Genomic DNA, 19,578 nt, shown 5'->3' with positions numbered 1-19,578 from the left:
CCTCACTAGGTCAGTTATGATTTTGATTCTCCTGCTCTTAATGATGAAGCCCAGTTCCCTTTTGTCTACCGGATGGTCCCAACAGCACAGACCAAGTACCTGGGCATCGCAAAACTGCTCTTGCATTTCAGATGGACGTGGATCGGCCTCGTTGGTCCAGACAATGACAATGGAGAGAGGTTCATGAGGACATTGACAGCTGTGCTTACCAAGAACAGGATTTGTGTGGACTTCTCAGAAAAAATCCCAATACTAAGTGTGTACAGAGACTATTCACACATGTTTTCTTTCCTCAAGCAGAGAAAAATCAATGTTGCCATTTTTTCTGGGGACTCCCAAACTATGATTGGTCTAGCATTAATTATGCAGCAGGTTGTAAAGCACAAGAAACCCACTGCAGGGAAAGTCTGGATCACAACGTCCTTGCAGGACATCAATTTGAATACGTTTTACAAAATATTTCAGTTCCAAAACATTCATACCAGTTTTGCTTTCTTAATACAGACCCCCAAAAGGGCAGAATATGAAAATGTCCAGCCACAGGTTGAAGATAAAGCATTTCGTTGTTTTAAGTCAAAGCATATTCTGTCTGTGAAAGACCGGAGAAGATGCACAGAGAAAGAGGAGACCGCGTCTCAAGATGTGCTTGGAAGTGGCCTCATCCAAGAAAGCTACAGTATTCACAGCCTCGTCCAAGCTGTAGCGCGGGCCTCTGATGCTGTGTGCTCATCCAGATCCAAGCATATAGGGATGATGGGTGGAAATGGCTTGGATGTCAAAAGGGTACATCCGTGGCAGGTATTCCATTTTCCTCAAAAGTAGCTCCATTGAAAATTATTGCCAGTTCTTCAATTCTATATCAGTTAGGGGTGTACGAAACCTACTTACTCTTCCGCTGAAGGGGTCCACTGGGGGGGGAGGCGATCCGTCCTTCCCCCCGGAATCCTCCCTGGCTGGCTCTGCTCTGCAGCAAGTCCATGGAGCCTCCAGCTGGGCCTGTCCGCAGCCGGACTTCCAGCTGCTGCCACGCAAATGGCATCCGGTGTAGCAGATGCCATTTGCGTCCCTGCCCTTGGCCATGATAGGCTATGTAAATATTTACGTAGCCTATCACAGCAAAGAGCAGGGACGCAAATGGTGTAGTCGATGCCATTTGCGTCCCTGCTCTTTGCTGTGATAGGCTATGTAAATATTTACATAGCCTATCTCGGCCAAGGGCAGGGACGCAAATGGCGTCCACTATGCCGAACGCCATTTTGTTCCGCAGCCCGGCAGTGGATGGCTGCGGAATGAAGACGACGGACCTGGACCGGTCGCCGCCAGGTAGGGTCCATCCTGACCGGCCTTCACGGGGTGGGGGGGGAGCAGTCCGTTCCACCGCAGACTCCGGGGGTCCGGATTCTAAAGAATCCGGCCTCATTTGAGTCTGTGGCAGATTTCTCCGCCATCCCTAGTATCAGTACAATGAGAACAATTCAGATGTAGTGCTGGGGTGAACGTTTGTGCTTCTTTCTTACTTTTATATTCTGCCTTGCTTCTAAGGAATTCTCAACATGATTTTTCCCCCCTCCCCACCCCTCAATTTTATCCTCACAACAACCCCATGAGGTCAATGGTGGACTGAGAACTAGAAAATCATAGAAGCGGAGGCAAACCAGACTCCCAAAACTCATCCAAATGAAGGGGAAGTAAATTCTGGCTGTCTGTGTGATGGAGAATCCGTATCTGGTTCCTTGTGTGGAGCAAAATTCCTGTACATACACCCATACGGTCTGACCAATACCTTGCAATGGGAGGGAGGAGGCGTTGGGCCTTGAAGGAGCTGGTCAAGTTAAGTTGACCAAACTTCAGACATATCTCATTTTCATCCCTACACAGTTTTCCTAATGGATCAGGCTGGCAAAATATAATTTGATGCATAAGGCAGAAAATAAACATGGTGCCCCTCTCACCACACCATATAAAAAATAATGCTTATTTAAATAACTTACATTTGCTACCCTTTAACGATGCCCAAAATTTAGCACTTGAAACAACCATCCCTCCTATTGCCCCATGGCAGAACTGGTACCTGCTTTTTGAATTCTCAAGCTGAGGCAAAACGAAGCCTGTGTCCTGAAAGCACAATCCGAAACCCAGCTCTAGATGGTCCCTCCGCCAAATGTCCAGTGGGTATTTGACAGAGGCACAGCCTTCTCTGTGGTGGCACCCTGATTGTGAATCTCCTTCCCCAGACACTTTCGCCCACACTGCTATCCTTTAGGCACCAGCTTAAAACTTTCCAGATCGACTCCCTGGTCTTTGAATGTAAATGATATTGATTTTCTGTTGATCTCTTCTGTGCTCAGGTTTGGTGTGTGTTTGCTGTTTTTCTGGATAATATAATTTTTAGTTTGTTGCACTAGCATGATCAGCTACCCCTAGTTATTTTAATATTTTATTGTTTTTACCGTTGTTTCATTGTTTGAATGATTGGCTCTGTTGTACTTTATCGTGATTACATGTTCTAAAATGCTTTGGGATTTACATATTTATTTTTTTAATGAAAACTGGGATAGAATTTCTCTAGAAATAAATAAATAAATAAATATTTTTTAAAAAATTAAAATGAGTTTTTAGATGCTCTCAGTGCTCTCACCACCAAATGCTAAGTGGGTAGTTAACAGAGACATAGCCTTCTTTGTAGTGGCATCCTGGCTGTGAATGTCCCTCCCCAGACACATTCACCCACATTGCTACATTCCAGTTCTCCTTGGCCTTTGATGGCAAATGATATTGATTTTCTGTTCATCTCTTCTATTTTACGTGTGTAGGGTTTGTTTTGGGCTTTTAAGACTGTATCAAAAGACTTTAGTTTGACATGCTGTTTTAATATTTTATTGTTTCTACCATTGTTTTATTGTTTTAATGATTGGCTCTGTTGTACTTTATTTTTATTTTGTGTTTAAAATGAGTTTTTAGCTGCTGTGATGTGGTGCAATGACAGCATAGACAGTTTTAAAATAAATGACTATATCGGAAGCTAAGCAGGGTCAGCCCTGGTTAGTACTTGGATGGGAGACCGCCTGGGAATCAGGCTTCCTGCACTGAGCAGGGGGTTGGACTCAGTGGTCTTGTAGGCCCCTTCTGACCCTATGATTCTATGATTCTATGATCTTTATTCTCTTGCCAAATGCTAAAGCAGAAATAAGTGCCTCAGGTCTATTGTAAATGTGGGGAAAAATGTATACAGCCATTATGATTCTGGAAGACGCCTCTGGTCCACACACACTGTGAGGTCTTGCAGATTCGAGCTCCAATAAGGCAAGCCTGAGCTTATCCACCATAGTGTTCTCAATGCTGGTGTTTTCTCTCCTGTTCTAGCTTCACCCTTTCCTGGGAAATGCCCAGTTTTACAACGCTTCCGTGGATGGGGTGTATTTGGATGAGAAAGGAGACCTGGCAGCCAACTTTGACATCATGAACTTGTTAGTGTTTACCAACAACATGTCAGTTGCTGAAGTGAAAGTGGGGAGCATCGAGAGACAGGCGTCCCAAGAAGTAATGCTCACCATGGAGCAGGATGCCATCACATGGCCCAGGAGGTTCAACCAGGTGAGGAAAGACATTTGTTTCACTACATTCCTTTTACCAACTCTTACATTCCAGTAATGTTCAGGTACTATTCAGCCTTTCCCAACCTGGTTCCCTCCGGATGTGTTGTTGTGATGCTCATGCATGAACTGATTCTGGTCAAGGAACTTCATTGTAACCTGTTGTCTGAGGATCTTCATCGGGAGTGTAAAGGCTTCTAGCTAATTCCTGGAATTACTGCAATAAAAAAGGTTTTACTGAGATTTGTGCCTCTTTATCCGGAAGTCAGGTTTTGACACTGACTGGCTAATCATGGAAATGCCCCTAACACTTCCTTTGTTTGATATTCCTCTTAATGTACAGACCCCGCCTCATTCAAGGTGCACTAAAAGCTGTCGCCATGGATTTGCCAAGGTGATTGAGGAAGGGAAGCCATTTTGCTGCTACGGCTGCGCACAGTGTACAGAAGGGACAATCTCCAATCAGGAAGGTAGGGAATTTGTGGGTGCCCACCCGTGAGAGCAGCCAGGTGGGTGATCACATGTGAGAGGGCCTTCTCTGCAGTGGCCCCACACATTTAGAACAAGTTGCCATCAGTGGTCCACCATGTTCCGTCATTGCAGGCTTTTAAGAAGGCCTTGAAAACATTATTTTACCGTGACCTTCTCTTGATATGACTAATGTTGTTGCTGCCTTTATCATTGCTGCTGGTTTTATTGTTGGCTTTCATTGTCATTTTTATTGTTTGTATCATTTTTAATATTTTAATTGTTTTTATGTATTTTATTGCTGTACGCTGCCTTGGGAGGGCTTCCGCCCTGACAGGCAGCCAAGAAATGTTTTAAATGAATAAACTCCAGAGGGAGCCATAGCTCAGGGGTAGACCATATACTTGGCATGCAGAAGGACTCAATTTTCAATTGAAATTTTTCAATTTTTGAAAAAGAAAAGAAAATAGGCCACATGCACCATTAAACAGCAAGAGGCGATTACCCCGAGTTTCACCTGTCTTTATCAGGGGGATTTACTCATCATTTAGCTAGACACAACACTGGATCTCCTAGAGACTGTAGCAGGCTGAGTGTTTGGACCTCTTTGGCTTTTCAGATCATGATAGGTATATATTTATTGAACCCTGTTCAAGATTAAATGGGCCAGGCTCTGCTTTTCATTTCACTTTTCTCCAGTTCTCCTACATTAAATGTACTCGCAGTGGAATACAATATATTATCTTAAAAACAAACAAACAAAATATTATCAGAATAAAGCAACTATAGAACCATCAGCAAGCCTACAGCAGCATAAACACAGTCAACCCAGCAATGAATCACACCTCAAATATCTGCCTGAACAGATGTTTTCACAGCCCATATAAAACCAAATCAAATCTTCCCATGGAAGGTATTCCACAATTGTGCAGTGTGCACACTAGTTGCTCGGGAACATTAGCAGGAGGGTGCTGTTGGACTCATGTCCTATTTGTGGGTTTCTTACAGGCAGGTGGACCTTTGGTTCTGATCCAGCATGGCTCTCCTTATGTTCTCCTGTTTATAATTGTGGTGTCTCTGCTCAGCAGGCCCTGTCCCTGGTCACCATGATGGCAACAGTCAAGAGAACAGAGTATCTATAGCCTATCTCAAAGCACAGACAGGTTCCTATCACTTTGAGGCAGGGGAACCTCTGACCTATGGCCTGACCTGGCCTACAGAGGTTGCTCAGCCAACCCACAGAGGCTTTGGGCCCAGCTGCAGGCCCCTCCGCCTCCCCAAGCCTCTCACCTTCCCGAGCCCCTCCCCAAGTCCCAAGACATGGTCCGAAGGCACATGAGGCAGCCACCTTGCTGAAGCTAAGCAGGTCTGGGTCTGGTCAGTGCTTGGAGGGGAGACCACCTAGGAATGACATGTAGCTAGGGATGACAGAGAATTCCACCACAGACTCCAAGAGGCCGGATTCATTTGAATCCGGCCTCCAGAGTCTGTGGCGGAGCAGCTCCACCTCCCTCTGCCTCCCTCTGCACCCCCGCGGAACCGGATCCTCTTCACCGGCCGGCTCTGTAGCACCAGCAATACAGTCGCCATTGCCGTAGAGCTGGCTGAGGCTGCATTTAGCTTAAACTAAGGGCTTTACGGCTGCAAATGCCATTTGCGTCTGGAGTCTCAGCCAGCGGTATGGCAATAGTGACCGTATTGCTGGTGCTATGGAGCCGGCCAGTGGCTCCGCGGAATTGCCACGGAGCAGAGCCAGCCAGCGAGCATTCTGCGGGGAGGGATGGATCGCCTCCCCCCCATGGACCCCCCCCCCACCAGAATGTCAGGTAAGTAATTTGTACATCCCTACATGTAGCCACCTTAAGTTCCACAATGGAAGAAAGGTGGGATATAAGTGTAATAAATGAATAAATAAGCCCTGCCCACTGGTCTGGAAGCTATGGGGGCACTTTGTGAGGAGCTGAGGAGAGAAATCCCCTTGTTCTCTCTGATCCAAGAGAAGTTGAACAAGAGCATTGCCCTGCATGCCAGTGAGGGGTGAGTGAAGCTGGGGAATCCCCTTACCTAAGAATATAAGAAGAGCTATGCTGGATCAAAACAAGGGTCCGTCTAGTCCAGCAAGCAGGACTTGTTGTTGCACTACACAGATCTCTGACTGCTGGTCAGAGATAACAGGAGGACCGGGGGAAGAAGAGCACCGTGCAGCCAACCCTCCCACCAGGGACCAGGTGGCCTCATGCAGCCAGCGGGGGAGGGGGTCCTGCCCCCTGTTCCGGTCGCCCTGCTGTGCCTTAAGTTAACTGGGACCCCAGCTGTTTAGTGCTTCAGAGGTCCATATCAGCACTTCAGAGGGGAGATGTGCTGGCAGGTGGGCTGGCCGCCTTCTGCTCACTGACGTGTCTGGGGCGAGGAGAACCGCCCTCCTGAAGTGCAGGAATTTCTGGGAAGAGTCCGTAGGGTTAGCATTCAAGGGCAAGGCTGCCTACTCACTGGCCCCAGAGGTTCCTGGGGGTGTGTGACTAGTGTTGATATTGTTTTGGTGGCTGCCTTCTCAGGGTGGTCATGGGACCAGCTTTCCACCATGCTCAGTGTCTTCAGATCCTGTTCAGATGAAGTGGGGTGGAGGGGGGGGCTGGGGTCCTGGGCTGTGGCATCTGAACGCATCCTTTCGACACATTGCCATTTCTTGATCTCATCCCCATCCCTGATTCGTCTGGCTCTGGGAAGTAAGCCTTCAGCACAAAACATATCATTGATGCAATGTAGTTGAACACAGATTATTATAAATGTATGGCGATGATACTGACTCGCTCTTTTTCTTCTCAGATGCAGACCATTGCACCAAGTGTCCAGAAGATCAGCATCCAAACAAGGACCGAGATCAATGTGTCCCCAAAGTTATCACCTTCCTGTCCTATGAAGAATATTTGGGGATCGTCCTGGCTTCCTTTGCCCTACTCTTGTCCTTAACAACGGGCTTGGTGTTAGGTATCTTCATTAAATACCTAGAAACTCCCATAGTCAAAGCCAACAACCGGGACCTCTCCTACATTCTCCTCATCTCCCTCCTGCTTTCCTTCTTGTCCTCCTTCCTGTTCATTGGCCAGCCAAGGACAGCAACTTGCTTTCTCCGACAAACAGCCTTCAGCATTATCTTCTCAGTTGCTGTCTCTTCTCTGTTGGCCAAAACTATAACCGTGGTGCTGGCCTTCCTGGCCACAAAGCCAGGGAACAAAATGAGGAGATGGTTAGGGAAGAGCTTGGCAAATGCCATTGTCCTTTCTTGCTCTGGTGCCCAAGCTGGCCTTTGCACCATCTGGCTAGGAACCTCTCCCCCATTCTCAGACTCAGACATGCACTCCCAGCCTGGAGAGATCATCCTGCAATGCAACGAAGGGTCTGTTGCTCTGTTCTATGCTGCCCTTGGCTACATGGGCTTCCTGGCTGCCATATGCTTCATGGTGGCTTTCCTAGCCAGAAGGCTGCCTGGGGCCTTCAATGAAGCCAAGCTGATCACCTTCAGCATGCTGGTCTTCTGCAGTGTTTGGGTGTCCTTTGTGCCCACCTACCTGAGCACCAAGGGGAAATACATGGTAGCCGTGCAGGTCTTCTCTACCTTGGCCTCCAGTGCTGGGGTGCTGGGCTGCATCTTCATTCCGAAGTGCTACATTATTATATTGAGGCCTGATCTCAATACTAAGGAGCATCTAATGATGAAAATTAATGATGGCATCTGATTCTTCATACTTGGTATGGGGAAGAATTCCTCTCCAACCAGTATCTGGACTTGGATCACAGCTTCTTTTAGAGGCACTTTTTTTGTCTTTAATGATTTTGGACAGATTGTGACCTGATCCAGAAATACAGGGTGGCTGCCACTGTAGGGAAGGGGTGATGTATTGACTTATTCATTCAGTTTATGAGTCACATGATAACCAAAGCTCTTAGGGCAATGTACATAACAAAAACATAAAGAATAAAACCAATGATAAAAATACATTAACCATTTTTTGCAACAGTTTTAGAAACAGCAACTATAATTGCAGTATCTGCCACCCTATCCCTGTCCCAGGGACCTTGGAACATGCAAATTGTTGGACACTGGAGGAGAAAAAAAAATCTTCTTATGGGATGATGTCTGCAGTAGGGTGGGGCGGGGGAAGTGATTCAAAGACTGAAAATTAAAAAAGATCAACATAGCAAAGCACCACCATCTATTCGTCTGGAACTAGCCTGCACCCATCCAGTGCCCTCCAAATGTGCTTGAATTCAGCTCCCATCATCCACAGCCATCATGATCATTGTAGTCCACCACATCTGGAGCAAAACAGTTTGGGGAAGGCTGCTTTAGCGTATAAGTCACATAGCACGGTGGTGGTCAAGCCCTGTCATGTATCCCTCAGATGCAGCCAGAGACATCTCTACTGGTACACTTGTTAGAAATGGGCAACAACACTTCTTAGTTAATTGTTCGGGCCAGTGGGAGGTGGTAGTTGTGATAATCTTTCTGTGCTTGCTGACTAATCCTCTCTCTGGTAGATAAGGGGTATACTTGCTTAACCTGTCTTTAATTGCCCTTTGTCCATTCCTATATCTTGACCACTTCCCTTCTTATCTTGTCTCCTCCCTTTCTTCCCCTCCATTTGAAATGAGATGATGTTTTATTTTCCGCCAGCTGATATGACTATGTGTATGTTCATTTTTACCTTGAATAAAGTTTTTTATCCTTCTTTTTCACCTTGACTATAAGTAGGGATGTCAGAGAATTTCTCCATGAATCTCGGGGAGGCCAAATGCCAGTGCATTCGGCCCCCCGAAATTGGTGGAGAAATGGTCTGCCCACCCGGCGCCCCTGGGATGGGACTAACCTTGTGCAAATGTCCCTGGTGGTGGCAGCTCCGGCGGTGGTTCAGAGGCGGTTCGGCGGTGGTGGCTGCAGCAGCCGGTCTTCTGACCGGCTGCCACCGCCGCCATTTCCAATTAAAATAAATATAAAAATAAAAAAACGTGATAGGCTACATAAAGATTTACGTAGCCTATCACGGCTACATTTTTTAAAAACACCATGATAGGCTACGTAAATGTTTATGTAGCCTATCACGGCTGAGTGAAAAAAAAAAAACCCTGCGCGTACGCAAATGGTGGCGCCCATGGGTGCTGCCATTTGCGTTCCTTATTTTGGCACGTGTAGTCTAAGTAAACATTTACGTAGACTACGGCAAAAATAAGGGGAACGCATTTTCGCTGTAGTCTACGTAAATGTTTACGTAGACTACACGTGCCAAAATAAGGAACGCAAAAAGGTGGCGCCCATGGGCGCCGCCATTTGCGTACGTGCGGGTTTTTTTGTTTTTCACTCAGCCGTGATAGGCTGCGTAAACATTTATGTAGCCTATCACAGCTGACTGCAGGGACGCAAACGGCGGCGGTTACAGCCGCCGCCATTTGCATCCCGGCAGAACAGGATTCATGGCCGGATGGACGGGGCGCCTCCCCCCCAGCCAGAATTTCGGGGGGAGGGACGGAGTGCCTCCCCCCCACCGCAAATCAACTTTCAGGTTCAGGTAAGTGACTTTCGTACATCCCTAATAAGTGCATCTCTACACCAGCCTAAAATCCTGCATTTAAAATGGGGCTTTCTGCTTCCATTTTAAATGCAGGATCACAACGACTCCCTTTACATGCGCTTCCTTTCCCCCCTCCCCTTTCCCCCTCCTTGTCCTCCTTATCTGAGTCTTCCAAATGTTTCACTGGCCTAGCTCCTCTTCTTGCCACTTTTCCCCTTTTCATGGAGGGAACTCAAGCGGAACACAACAGGGTAATTTGATAGCTCATTATCCTAGAATAGACATAGAATAGTAGGGTTGGAAGGGGCCTATCAGACCATCGAGTCCAACCCCCAAATTATCTTTGATCTATTTAAAAATGGAACAAAGGGCATTTAATGCACGAGATGCCCTGGAGACTAGGGATGGGGGAGAATTTCTCCCCGAAACTTCGGGGGGCCGAGTGCCAACGTATTCGGCCCCCTGAAGTAGTTTTGGGGAGAAATTCTCCACCCCCCTGCCCCCCGCACCCCCCCCGGGATGGGACTTACCTTTCCCGAATGTCCCTCCCGGCGGCGGGTCCCGGCGGCGGTTTGGCAGGTCTTCGTCAGGGGCGGAGGCGGCAGCCGGTCTTTCGACTGGCTGCCACCGCCGCCATTCCAATAAAAGTAAAAAAAAAAAAAACGCCCCCGTGATAGGCTACGTGACAATTAACGTAGCCTATCACGGCTAGATTTGCAAAGTCAGCCGTGATAGGCTACGTAAATCGTCACGTAGCCTATCACGGGTGACTTTAAAAAAAAAAAAAGCGCGTACGGCTAATGGCGGCCCCCATAAGGAGCCGCCATTCATGTTCCTTATTTGGTCACTGTAGTCTACGTTAAGATTATGTAGACTATGGCGAAAATAAGGGCAACGCTATTTGCGTTGCCCTTATTTTCGCCGTAGTCTACGTAAATGTTTACATAGACTACACGTGCCCACATAAGGAACGCCAATGGCGGCGCCCGTGGGCACTGCCATTTGCGTGTGCACTTTTTTTTTTTTTTTTCAAAGTCAGCCGTGATCTTTCCTTCTTGGTTTTCTTTTTCTTGGGGAGGTTTTTTGTTGCCACCTCCTGAACAATGTTGCGAACTTCTGTCCATAGTTCTTCTGGGACCCTACCCACTACATCTAGTCCCTTGAATCTATTCTTCACCTCCACTGCATATTCATCAGGAATATTAGTGAGCTCATATCTAACTGATCTGTGGGTCTTCCCTATTCTCTTTATTCTGATTCTCAACTGTGCAATAAGAAGTTTGTGATCTGAACTACAATCAGCTCCAGGTCTTGTTTTTACCGACTGCATAGATGTCCGCCACCTTTGGCTACAAAGGATGTCGTCAATCTGATTTCGGTGTCGACCGTCTGGTGAAGTCCATGTATAAAGTCATCTCTTAGGTTGTTGGAAGAGAGTGTTTGTTATGCATAGTGAGTTGTCTTGGCAAAATTCTATCAGCCTATGTCCTGCTTCATTTTGCTCTCCCAGACCATGCTTGCCTGTAATTCCAGGTGTCGTTTGACTATCACCTTAGCATTCCAGTCTCCTATAATGAAAATAACATCTTTTTTTGGCGTACTATCCAGTAGGTGCTGCAGATCCTCATAGAATTATCTTCTTCTGCTTCTTCAGCATCTGTGGTTGGGGCGTATATTTGGATCACTGTGATGTTAAATGGCTTACCCTGAATTCGAATTGAGATCATTCTGTCATTGTTTGGATTGCATCCAAGCACTGCTTTAGCCACTTTATTATTAATGATGAAGGCTACTCCATTTCTCCTGTGGTCCTCTTGTCCACAGGCGTAGATCTGGTGGTCATTAGATGTGAAGTGGCCCAATCCAGTCCATTTCAGTTCACTGACACCCAAAATGTCTATCTTTAATCTTGACATCTCCCCAATAACCACATCCAATTTGCCCTGGCTCATAGATCTTACATTCCAGGTTCCTATGGTGTGTTGATCTTTAGAACATCGGATTCGTCGTTCACCACCAGCACCGTCGGCTGCTAGCCATCCTTTCGGCTTGGAGCTAGCTGCATCATCACATCTGGGGCTAGTTGAACTTATCCTCTGTTCCTCCCCAGTAGCATTTTGACCGTCTTCCGACCTGGGAGTCCCATCTTCCGATGGTATACCGACATATGTCTGGTTGTACTGATCCATTGAGTTTTCATGGCAAGAATACTGGGGTGGGTTGCCGTTTCCTTCCCCAGGGATCGTATTTAGTCTGACCTCTCTGCCCTGACCTTCCCGTCTTGGGTGTCCCTTCACGGTTTAGCTCATGATGTCATTGAGGTGCTCAAGCTCCAGCACACGACAATGTAACGATCTCCTTTGCTGGAGGTAAAATTATTACATGTGTATTAATATTTTTAATTAAGAAATTAAAATGATATATGATAATTGTCCCTGTACAAGGCCTTTGTTGTGAGTCCCTTTAGAGACCCTGAAGAAAAGTGTTACACTGGTTTTAACATTCAAAGCCCTTCATGGCTTGGGGCCAGGTTATCTGAAGGATTGCCTCCTCCCGTATGTGCCTGCCTGGACCCTAAGATCATCCTCAGTGGTCCTTCTCTGTGAGCCCCTGCCAAAGGAAATGAGGCGGGTGGCTACCAGGATGAGGGCCTTTTCTGCTGTGGCCCCCTGGCTGTGGAATAAGCTCCCTAGAGAGGTTCAGCTGGCACCTATGTTGTACTTCTTCCAGCGCCAGGTGAAGACCTTTTTATTTTCCCAGTATTTTAGCATTTTGCTTCCTTGTCTCTTAGCTCTGGTGTTTTCAATCTGTATTTTAAATCTCTGCATTGCTGCTAGGTTTTATTCCAGTTGTACTGTTCTATTGTGGTTTTAAGCTTTCATGCTTTATATGGTTTTATGCTGCACTTTGTGGTTTTAATTTTTGTGAACCGCCCAGAGAGCTTCGGCTATCAGGTGGTAAGAATGGGCCACTGCTGCATGCTGAGGGAAGGTCTGACAGGGCCCCATGATTACTTCTGCTGCATCATCATCATCATCATCATCATCATCATCATTATTATTATTATTATTATTATTATACATTTATATCCTGCCTTTTCCCCTCCTTGCAAGGAACCCAAGGTGACACACGTGACCTTCCTCCTCTCCATTTTAGCCTCGCAACCCGGTGAGGTAGGTTAGGCTGAGAGTCAGTGACTGGCCCAAAGACACCCAGTGAGCTTCACGGCCAAGTGGGGACTAGAACCTGGGTTCCCAAGCACCAGTCCAACACTAGTCTAGGGATGGGGGAGAATTTCTCCCGGAAACTTTGGGGGGCCGAGTGCCAACGCATTCAGTCCTCCGAAGGTTGTTCGGGGAGAAATTCTCTGCCCCCCCCGGGATGGGACTTACCTTTCACGAATGTCCCTCCTGGCGGTGGGTCCCGGCGATGGTTCGGTAGGGATGGAGGAGAATTTCTCCCCGAAACTTCGGGTGGCCGAGCGCCAATGTGTTCGGCCCCCCAAACAAGTTTTGGGGAGAAATTCTCTGCACCCCTCCGCCCCCCGCACACCCCCCCGGGGACGGGACTTAACTTTGCCGAATGTCCCTCCCGGCGGCGGGTCCAGCCAGCGGTTCGGCGGGTGTTCGTCCGGGGCGGGAGCGGCAGCCGGTCTTTCGACTGGCTGCTGCCCCCGCCATTCCAATAAAAGAAAAAAAAATGCCCCCGTGATAGGCTACGTGACGATTAACGTAGCCTATCACGGCAAGATCTGCAAAGTCAGCCGTGATAGGCTACGTAAATCATCACGTAGCCTATCACAGGTGACTTAAAAAAAAAAAAAAAAGCGCGTACGGATAATGGCGGCCCCCATAGGGAGCCGCCATTCCCCTTCCTTATTTGGTCGCTGTAGTCTACATAAAGATTACGTAGACTACAGCGACCAAATAAGGAACGCGAATGGCGGCTCCCTATGGGGGCCGCCATTTGCATACGCGCTTTTTTTTTCTTTAAAGCGTTTAAAAAAAAAACTTTTGAGTTCGCGGCCGGGCGAGGCAAGGCGCCTCCTCCCTGGCCTGAATTTCAGCCGGGTGAGGAGGGAAGCCTCCCCCCCGGCCTGAACTTCGCGGGGGGAGCAGCGAAGCGCCTCCCCCCCACCGCGAACAAGCTTCGAGGACAGGTAAGTGACTTTCGTCCACCCCTACAGTCCGGCAGGTCTTCGTCAGGGGCGGGGGCGGCAGCCAGTCTTTCGACCGACTGCCGCCACCGCCATTACAAGAAAAGTAAAAAAAACCAAAAATGCCCCTGTGATAGGCTACGTAACGATTAACGTAGCCCATCACGGCTAGATTTGCAAAGTCAGCCATGATAGGCTATGTTAATCGTCACGTAGCCTATCACGGGTGACTTTGAAAAAAAAAAAAAAAAGCGCGTACGGCTAATGGCGGCCCCCATAGGGAGCCACCATTCGCATTCCTTATTTGGTCCCTGTAGTCTGCGTAAAGATTTACGTAGACTACGGAGAAAATAAGGGCAACACTATTCCATGGGATGGGTATTGGAGGCACTGTGCTACAGTGGTTCCGGTCCTACCTATGGGGCTGATTTCAGAGGGAGATGGTAGGGGAGATCGGGCATTAGGGCAGTTAAAGTAGGCATTTGAGGGAGAGGGTTAGAAAGCGATGGGAGGCTTGGGGGAACAGGGAGTTCAGTTGATTTGTCTTTGAGGCTATGAGTTATTTATGCTACTGGTCTTATACTGGGTTGTTTTCCTATTCCTAGTTTACCCAAAATATTTTAAGCCAGTTCTTTGTAAAAGAAACCGAGGGTTTCAGCACCCCACCCCTGGACATATTAAAGTTTGTACATGGTGAAAGAAGAAAGTGCAAAAGCTGGGTTGCAGTTCAACCTCAAAAAAACCAAGATTATGGCAACCAGCTTGATTGATAACTGGCAAATAGAGGGAGAAAATGTGGAGGCAGTGACAGAGTTTGTCTTTCTAGGCGCAAAGATTACTGCAGTCGCTGACTGCAGCCAGGAAATCAGAAGACGTTTACTTCTTGGGAGGAGAGCAATGACAAATCTTGATAAAATAGTGAAGAGCAGAGACATCACACTGACAACAAAGGTCCGCATAGTTAAAGCCATGGTATTCCCTGTAGTAGCCTATGGCTGCGAGAGGTGGACCATAACGAAGGCTGAGCGAAGGAAGTAGGGGTGTCAGAGAATTTCTCACCGAAACTTCGGGGGGCTGAGCGCCAATGTATTCGGCCCCCCGAAGTAGTTTCGGGGAGAAATTCTCCGCCCCCCCGCCCCCCGCCCCCCCCAGGATGGGACTTACCTTTCCCGAATGTCGCTCCCAGTGGCGGGTCGCAGCGGCAGTTCGGCAGGGCTTCGACAGGGGCGGGGGCAGCAGCTGGTCTTTTGACCAGCTGCTGCCGCCGCCACCATTCCAAGAAAAGTAAAAAAAAACAACGCCCCCGTGATAGGCTACGTGATGATTAACGTAGCCTATGATGGCTAGATTTGCAAAGTCAGCTGTGATAGGCTACGTAAATCGTCATGTAGCCTATCACGGGTGACTTAAAAAAAAAAAAAAGCGTGTACGGCTAATGGCGGCCCCCATAGGGAGCCGCCATTTGCGTTCCTTATTTGGTCGCTGTAGTCTGCATGAAGATTACGTAGACTACGGCGAAAGTAAGGGCAATGCTATTTGCGTTGCCCTTATTTTCGCCATAGTCTGCGTAAATCTTTACGTAGACTACAGCAACCAAATAAGGAACGCGAATGGCAGCTCCCTATGGGGGCTGCCATTTGCGTACGCGCTTTTTTTTTTTTAAGTCACCCGTGATAGGCTACGTGACAATTAACGTAGCCTATCATGGCTGACTTTGCAGAACTAGCCGTGATAGGCTACGTTAATTGTCACGTAGCCTATCACGGGGCGTTTTTTTTTTTTACTTTTCTGTTGAAGTTCGCGGCCGGGGAGATGGGGCGCTTCTCCCCGGCCTGAATTTCGGCCGGGGGCGAGGTGGGAAGCTTCCCCCCCGGTCTGAATTTCAGCCAGGCGAGGCGGGAAGACACCCCCTGCTCGCATGAACTTCGGGGAGAGAAGCGAAGCACCTCCCCCCCACCACGAAAAAAGCTGCGGGACAAGGAAAGTCCCTTTCGTACATCCCTAGAAGGAAGATAGATGCTTTTGAACTGTGGTGTGCTGAGGAAAATTCTGAGAGTGCCTTGGACTGCAAGAAGATCAAACCAGTCCATCCTCCAGGAAATAAAGCCAGACTGCTCACTTGAGGGAAGGATATGAAAGGCAAAACTGAAGTACTCTGGCCACATAATGAGAAGACAGGATACCCTGGAGAAGATGCTGATGCTAGGGAAAGTGGAAGGCAAAAGGAAGAGGGGCCGACCAAGGGCAAGATGGATGGATGATATTCTGGAGGTGACGGACTCGACCTTGGGGGAGCTGAGCATGGCAATGGCTGATAGGAAGCTCTGGCGTGGGCTGGTCCATGAAGTCATGAAGAGTCAGAAGCAACTGAACAAATAAATAACAAAACATGGTTTATATGGCTCTTGTGCATAGAGTTTTACCTGTTAGGGTGGACACTGAGCCCATAGAACCTCAGAGCAGTTCTGATTCTGAGGAGGAACAGCCGTCCATGGGAGAGGAGTGCGCTCTTCCCTCCCAGGCCCTGCAGCTGGCAGAGATTCCTCCTACCAGCATTCCAGACATAGATAGCAGTCCTGGGAGTGAAAGACCATGGGAGGAGGTCTGGCTTGTAAAAAGTTGTAAAAGGAATAAAGCCTTGAAAAGAATCCTTTGTCTGTGTCTGGAGTTGGCTACTGGAGTAGACTGAAAGAGGACGGCTAGGGCCTCCTGACATTACCCTTCATGTGCCCACACTTTTCCTTGGTCTGGCAGGCCCAAATCCAGATGGGGAGGATAGAGTGCCTGGGACCAGCAAAGAGGACCCATGTTTTCCTGGTCCAAAATTGCCTTATGAAGAGTCTGAACTTTACTGTTTAATTACTGTATAGTTAGAGGAGTCCTCCTGTGAGTTGACTCATGCCAGTTTGTTTCTTCACAAACTGTCACCTAGGAGTAAGGCTAGATGCTTCATAAGGCAACATAGAACCTAGACAACGTGGAACATCTGTGCTGACCAAGGAGGGTAAGTTGTAAGCAAGCACAAGGTCTGACATCCTACATCATCACTGATCATGGGGCACATCGGTTGAGGCATCAGCCTTAGCTTCCAATTTCCTATTTGAGAATAACTAATTTCTAGCGCAAAAATGACAGAGAGCCTTGCAGAGTAAGGAGTAAAATGGCGACCCCTCCGGGAATTAATGGAGCACAACTATCCATCCATAGAACTCTTAATGGGATAAGTTCCACCTGGATTATTTTTGGGGACATCTCCGGACTAAAGGTCAGGTCAGCCTCTCTGATCTCCCCCATTGCTGACCAAAATCAGAACATGACGCTGCATCGCTGAGTATCGCACACAGACATGTTTTCCTCCACATCTGCACCTGCAGCCAGAGCCACTCAGAGGGTCGGGGAGTGAGATGATTCTTGCCCATATAATTATTAAAATTGTGGTGATTTCTTCATCTTCTTTCCAAAGCTCAAGGGGATGTGCCAAAGGTCACCTCTGAGACCAATAAGCACCAGAATCAAAAGCGACAAAATGTAACTTCTTGTAAGGAGCCTGAAACTATGTAGACCTCCTGTGTCAATGGGAGCACGTGGACAGGTGGGGAGGACTGTCAGTGAGAGATCTGATATAATCCCGGGTGACTCTGCAGCCATGGATGGACTCCAGCAGTGCGCAAAGTCCCTGCAGCCCTCGTCCTGCAAGAGCGTTTGGTGGCTGGATGTGTCATGGAGAGCAGTTACCAAGGAGGTGACCGTAGCAGGCATATCCAAGTTGTGCTGCTGCTGCTGCTGCTTCCCCATGGAGTCTGTGGGATGCCGACGGCAAAATGCCCCCTGAATTTAGTAAGCGATCGATCTGATCCGTTCAATTATTACAGAGCAGGGGACTATCTCATTGGTGGGATCATTTCTGCCACAAATGCCATATTCCTAATCAACAACTTCTCCTACTCTCCCTGTACTCAACTTTACTCGTAAGTAATTGCTCGTAAGTAATTACACAGTGCTAGGTTTATCGTAATTTCACCAGTTCTGATTTCATATGCTCTAATCGTCCCTCTTTATCAGGAACAGTTCCTATTTTCTAGTCTCTGTCCCCTTTTTAACCCCCCTCCCCCCATTTTTACCCTGTTTTGATTGTGCCAAAAGGTTTATGGGGTGGCTTGAACACAGAGGCAACTGCCTGTCATTTCACAGGATGCAGCTGGTGTGAGTCATTTTAAACTGGAAAGTGTGATGATCTGGGGGTTTGAGTTTGCTCTCTGATTGCTGTGAATGAGTCTAGGGGTCAATCTACATTACAACTTTAAACTGGTTTCAAAGCGGTTTATCTAAAGGGATCCTGCAGTTTCATGAGGGTACTGAGAATGCTTTGCTAGAGACCCCTGTCCCGTCTATGGGGGAAAAAAAAGAGAAAAAAACACAGACTGCAAATGGTGGCGGCGGAGGCAGCTGGAGCCACCGCCATCCGAAACATCTGCCTCAGGTAAGTCTCATCCCGGGGGGGATCCACAGGGAGCGCGGGGGGGGGGGTGGCAGGCCATTCCGCGATGGATTTTGGGGGGCCGAATGCACTGGCATTCAGCATCACTGAGATCCGTCACAGAGTTCTCTGACATCCCTACCTCTATGCCCAGACTATTAAGATCATAAATGTCGCTGAATGTGTTTTTAGTTGCAGCTGTTCTCTATTAAATGGCCCCCTGTCCATTATGAAACCGAGAGCATCTCTACACCATCCTAAAATCCCACATTTAAAATGAGGCTTTCTACTTCTGTTTTAAATGCAGGATCATGACGGACCCTCTTTACACATGCTTCCTTCCACCCTTCCACCCTCCTTTCCCTCTCCTTTCCCCCCTTATCTGAGCCTTCCAGATATTTCATTACACAGCTGCTAGATGGCACTGTGGTCTGGCTCCTCTTATTGAGGCTTTTTCTTTTTCACGAGGGAACTCAAGTGGAACTCAAGCGTGGTAATTTCATAACTCATTATCTCTGATCTTTCAAAAAAATGGAATAATGGTCATTTGGGCGGGAGACACTGTGGAGTTTGGTGACGTCACGTAAAGGACCTGCAAATGTCATGAGAAACCAATCTCAGTAGCAAGGTAAAAGCTTTGTGTGAAGAAGCCCTGAGCATTCTACTGAACAGCCATAATATTTAGAAAATGGTGGCTGTTATGATGAGCTGCTTTGGAAGCTGGGGCAGGACCAGCGACTGATGCACAAATGAGAGATCACAGCATATCTCATGTGCCCTTTAGCCTTGTAGGTAAGGGATGGACATACTTTCTGGCGGTGATCTTTGATGTGAAAATAAAGAGGGTTACAAGAATACTCAGCTATGCAATGTTGATGCATATGTTATTTTAGCTCCTCCCGTGCTGACAGGAAATAACAACCTGGAAACTGTCAAGTTTCCCAGTGGCTTTGCAATATGACTGGAAACTTCACTATGACTCCCCCAGGGAGAGAAATTAATGGCCTGGTAACTCTCCAACCATGACAAGTGGGCCTTGTAACTTGAAATCAAGGTAACTCTCCAATCATGAAATCATGGTAACTCTTGAAATCATGGTAACTCTCCAATCATGACAAGAGGGCCTCTTCTTTGTAGCTGAGAGAAATTCTAGTTCAAGAGAAAAATGTCCATCTGGACCTGCACAATGCTTTTCCCTTTCTCCAAACCAATGTTTGCCATTGAAAAGTAAGAATGTATGAGGCTGGACCCTGGAGCCTTTCTTCAAGCCATCATAACCCACCTTTCTGTCTGGCTACCCAACATATCCCCAGATCT

At 47.6% G+C, this 19,578-nt stretch overlaps 1 protein-coding gene across 1 annotated transcript in view; it reads left to right on the top strand.

Moving 5' to 3' along the window:
- LOC146356613 (vomeronasal type-2 receptor 26-like) overlaps positions 1–10,026 on the top strand; it is a 29,746-nt gene extending 19,720 nt beyond the window's left edge. The window contains exons 3-6 of the mRNA XM_084841124.1: positions 10–798; positions 3,364–3,594; positions 3,937–4,063; positions 6,888–10,026. Coding sequence (XP_084697250.1) covers positions 10–798; positions 3,364–3,594; positions 3,937–4,063; positions 6,888–7,798 — 2,058 coding nt within the window. The 3' untranslated portion in view covers positions 7,799–10,026. The remainder of the gene's footprint in view (positions 1–9; positions 799–3,363; positions 3,595–3,936; positions 4,064–6,887) is intronic.
- The last annotated feature ends 9,552 nt before the right edge of the window (positions 10,027–19,578 follow it).

The sequence above is a fragment of the Heloderma suspectum genome, chromosome 2 (assembly GCF_057233095.1).
Source record: "Heloderma suspectum isolate Gila_16-S chromosome 2, 16-S_ref, whole genome shotgun sequence".
Taxonomy (NCBI): domain Eukaryota; kingdom Metazoa; phylum Chordata; class Lepidosauria; order Squamata; family Helodermatidae; genus Heloderma; species Heloderma suspectum.
The sequence above is the reverse complement of the archived record's forward strand: the minus strand, read 5'-3'. Positions and strand labels throughout refer to the sequence as shown.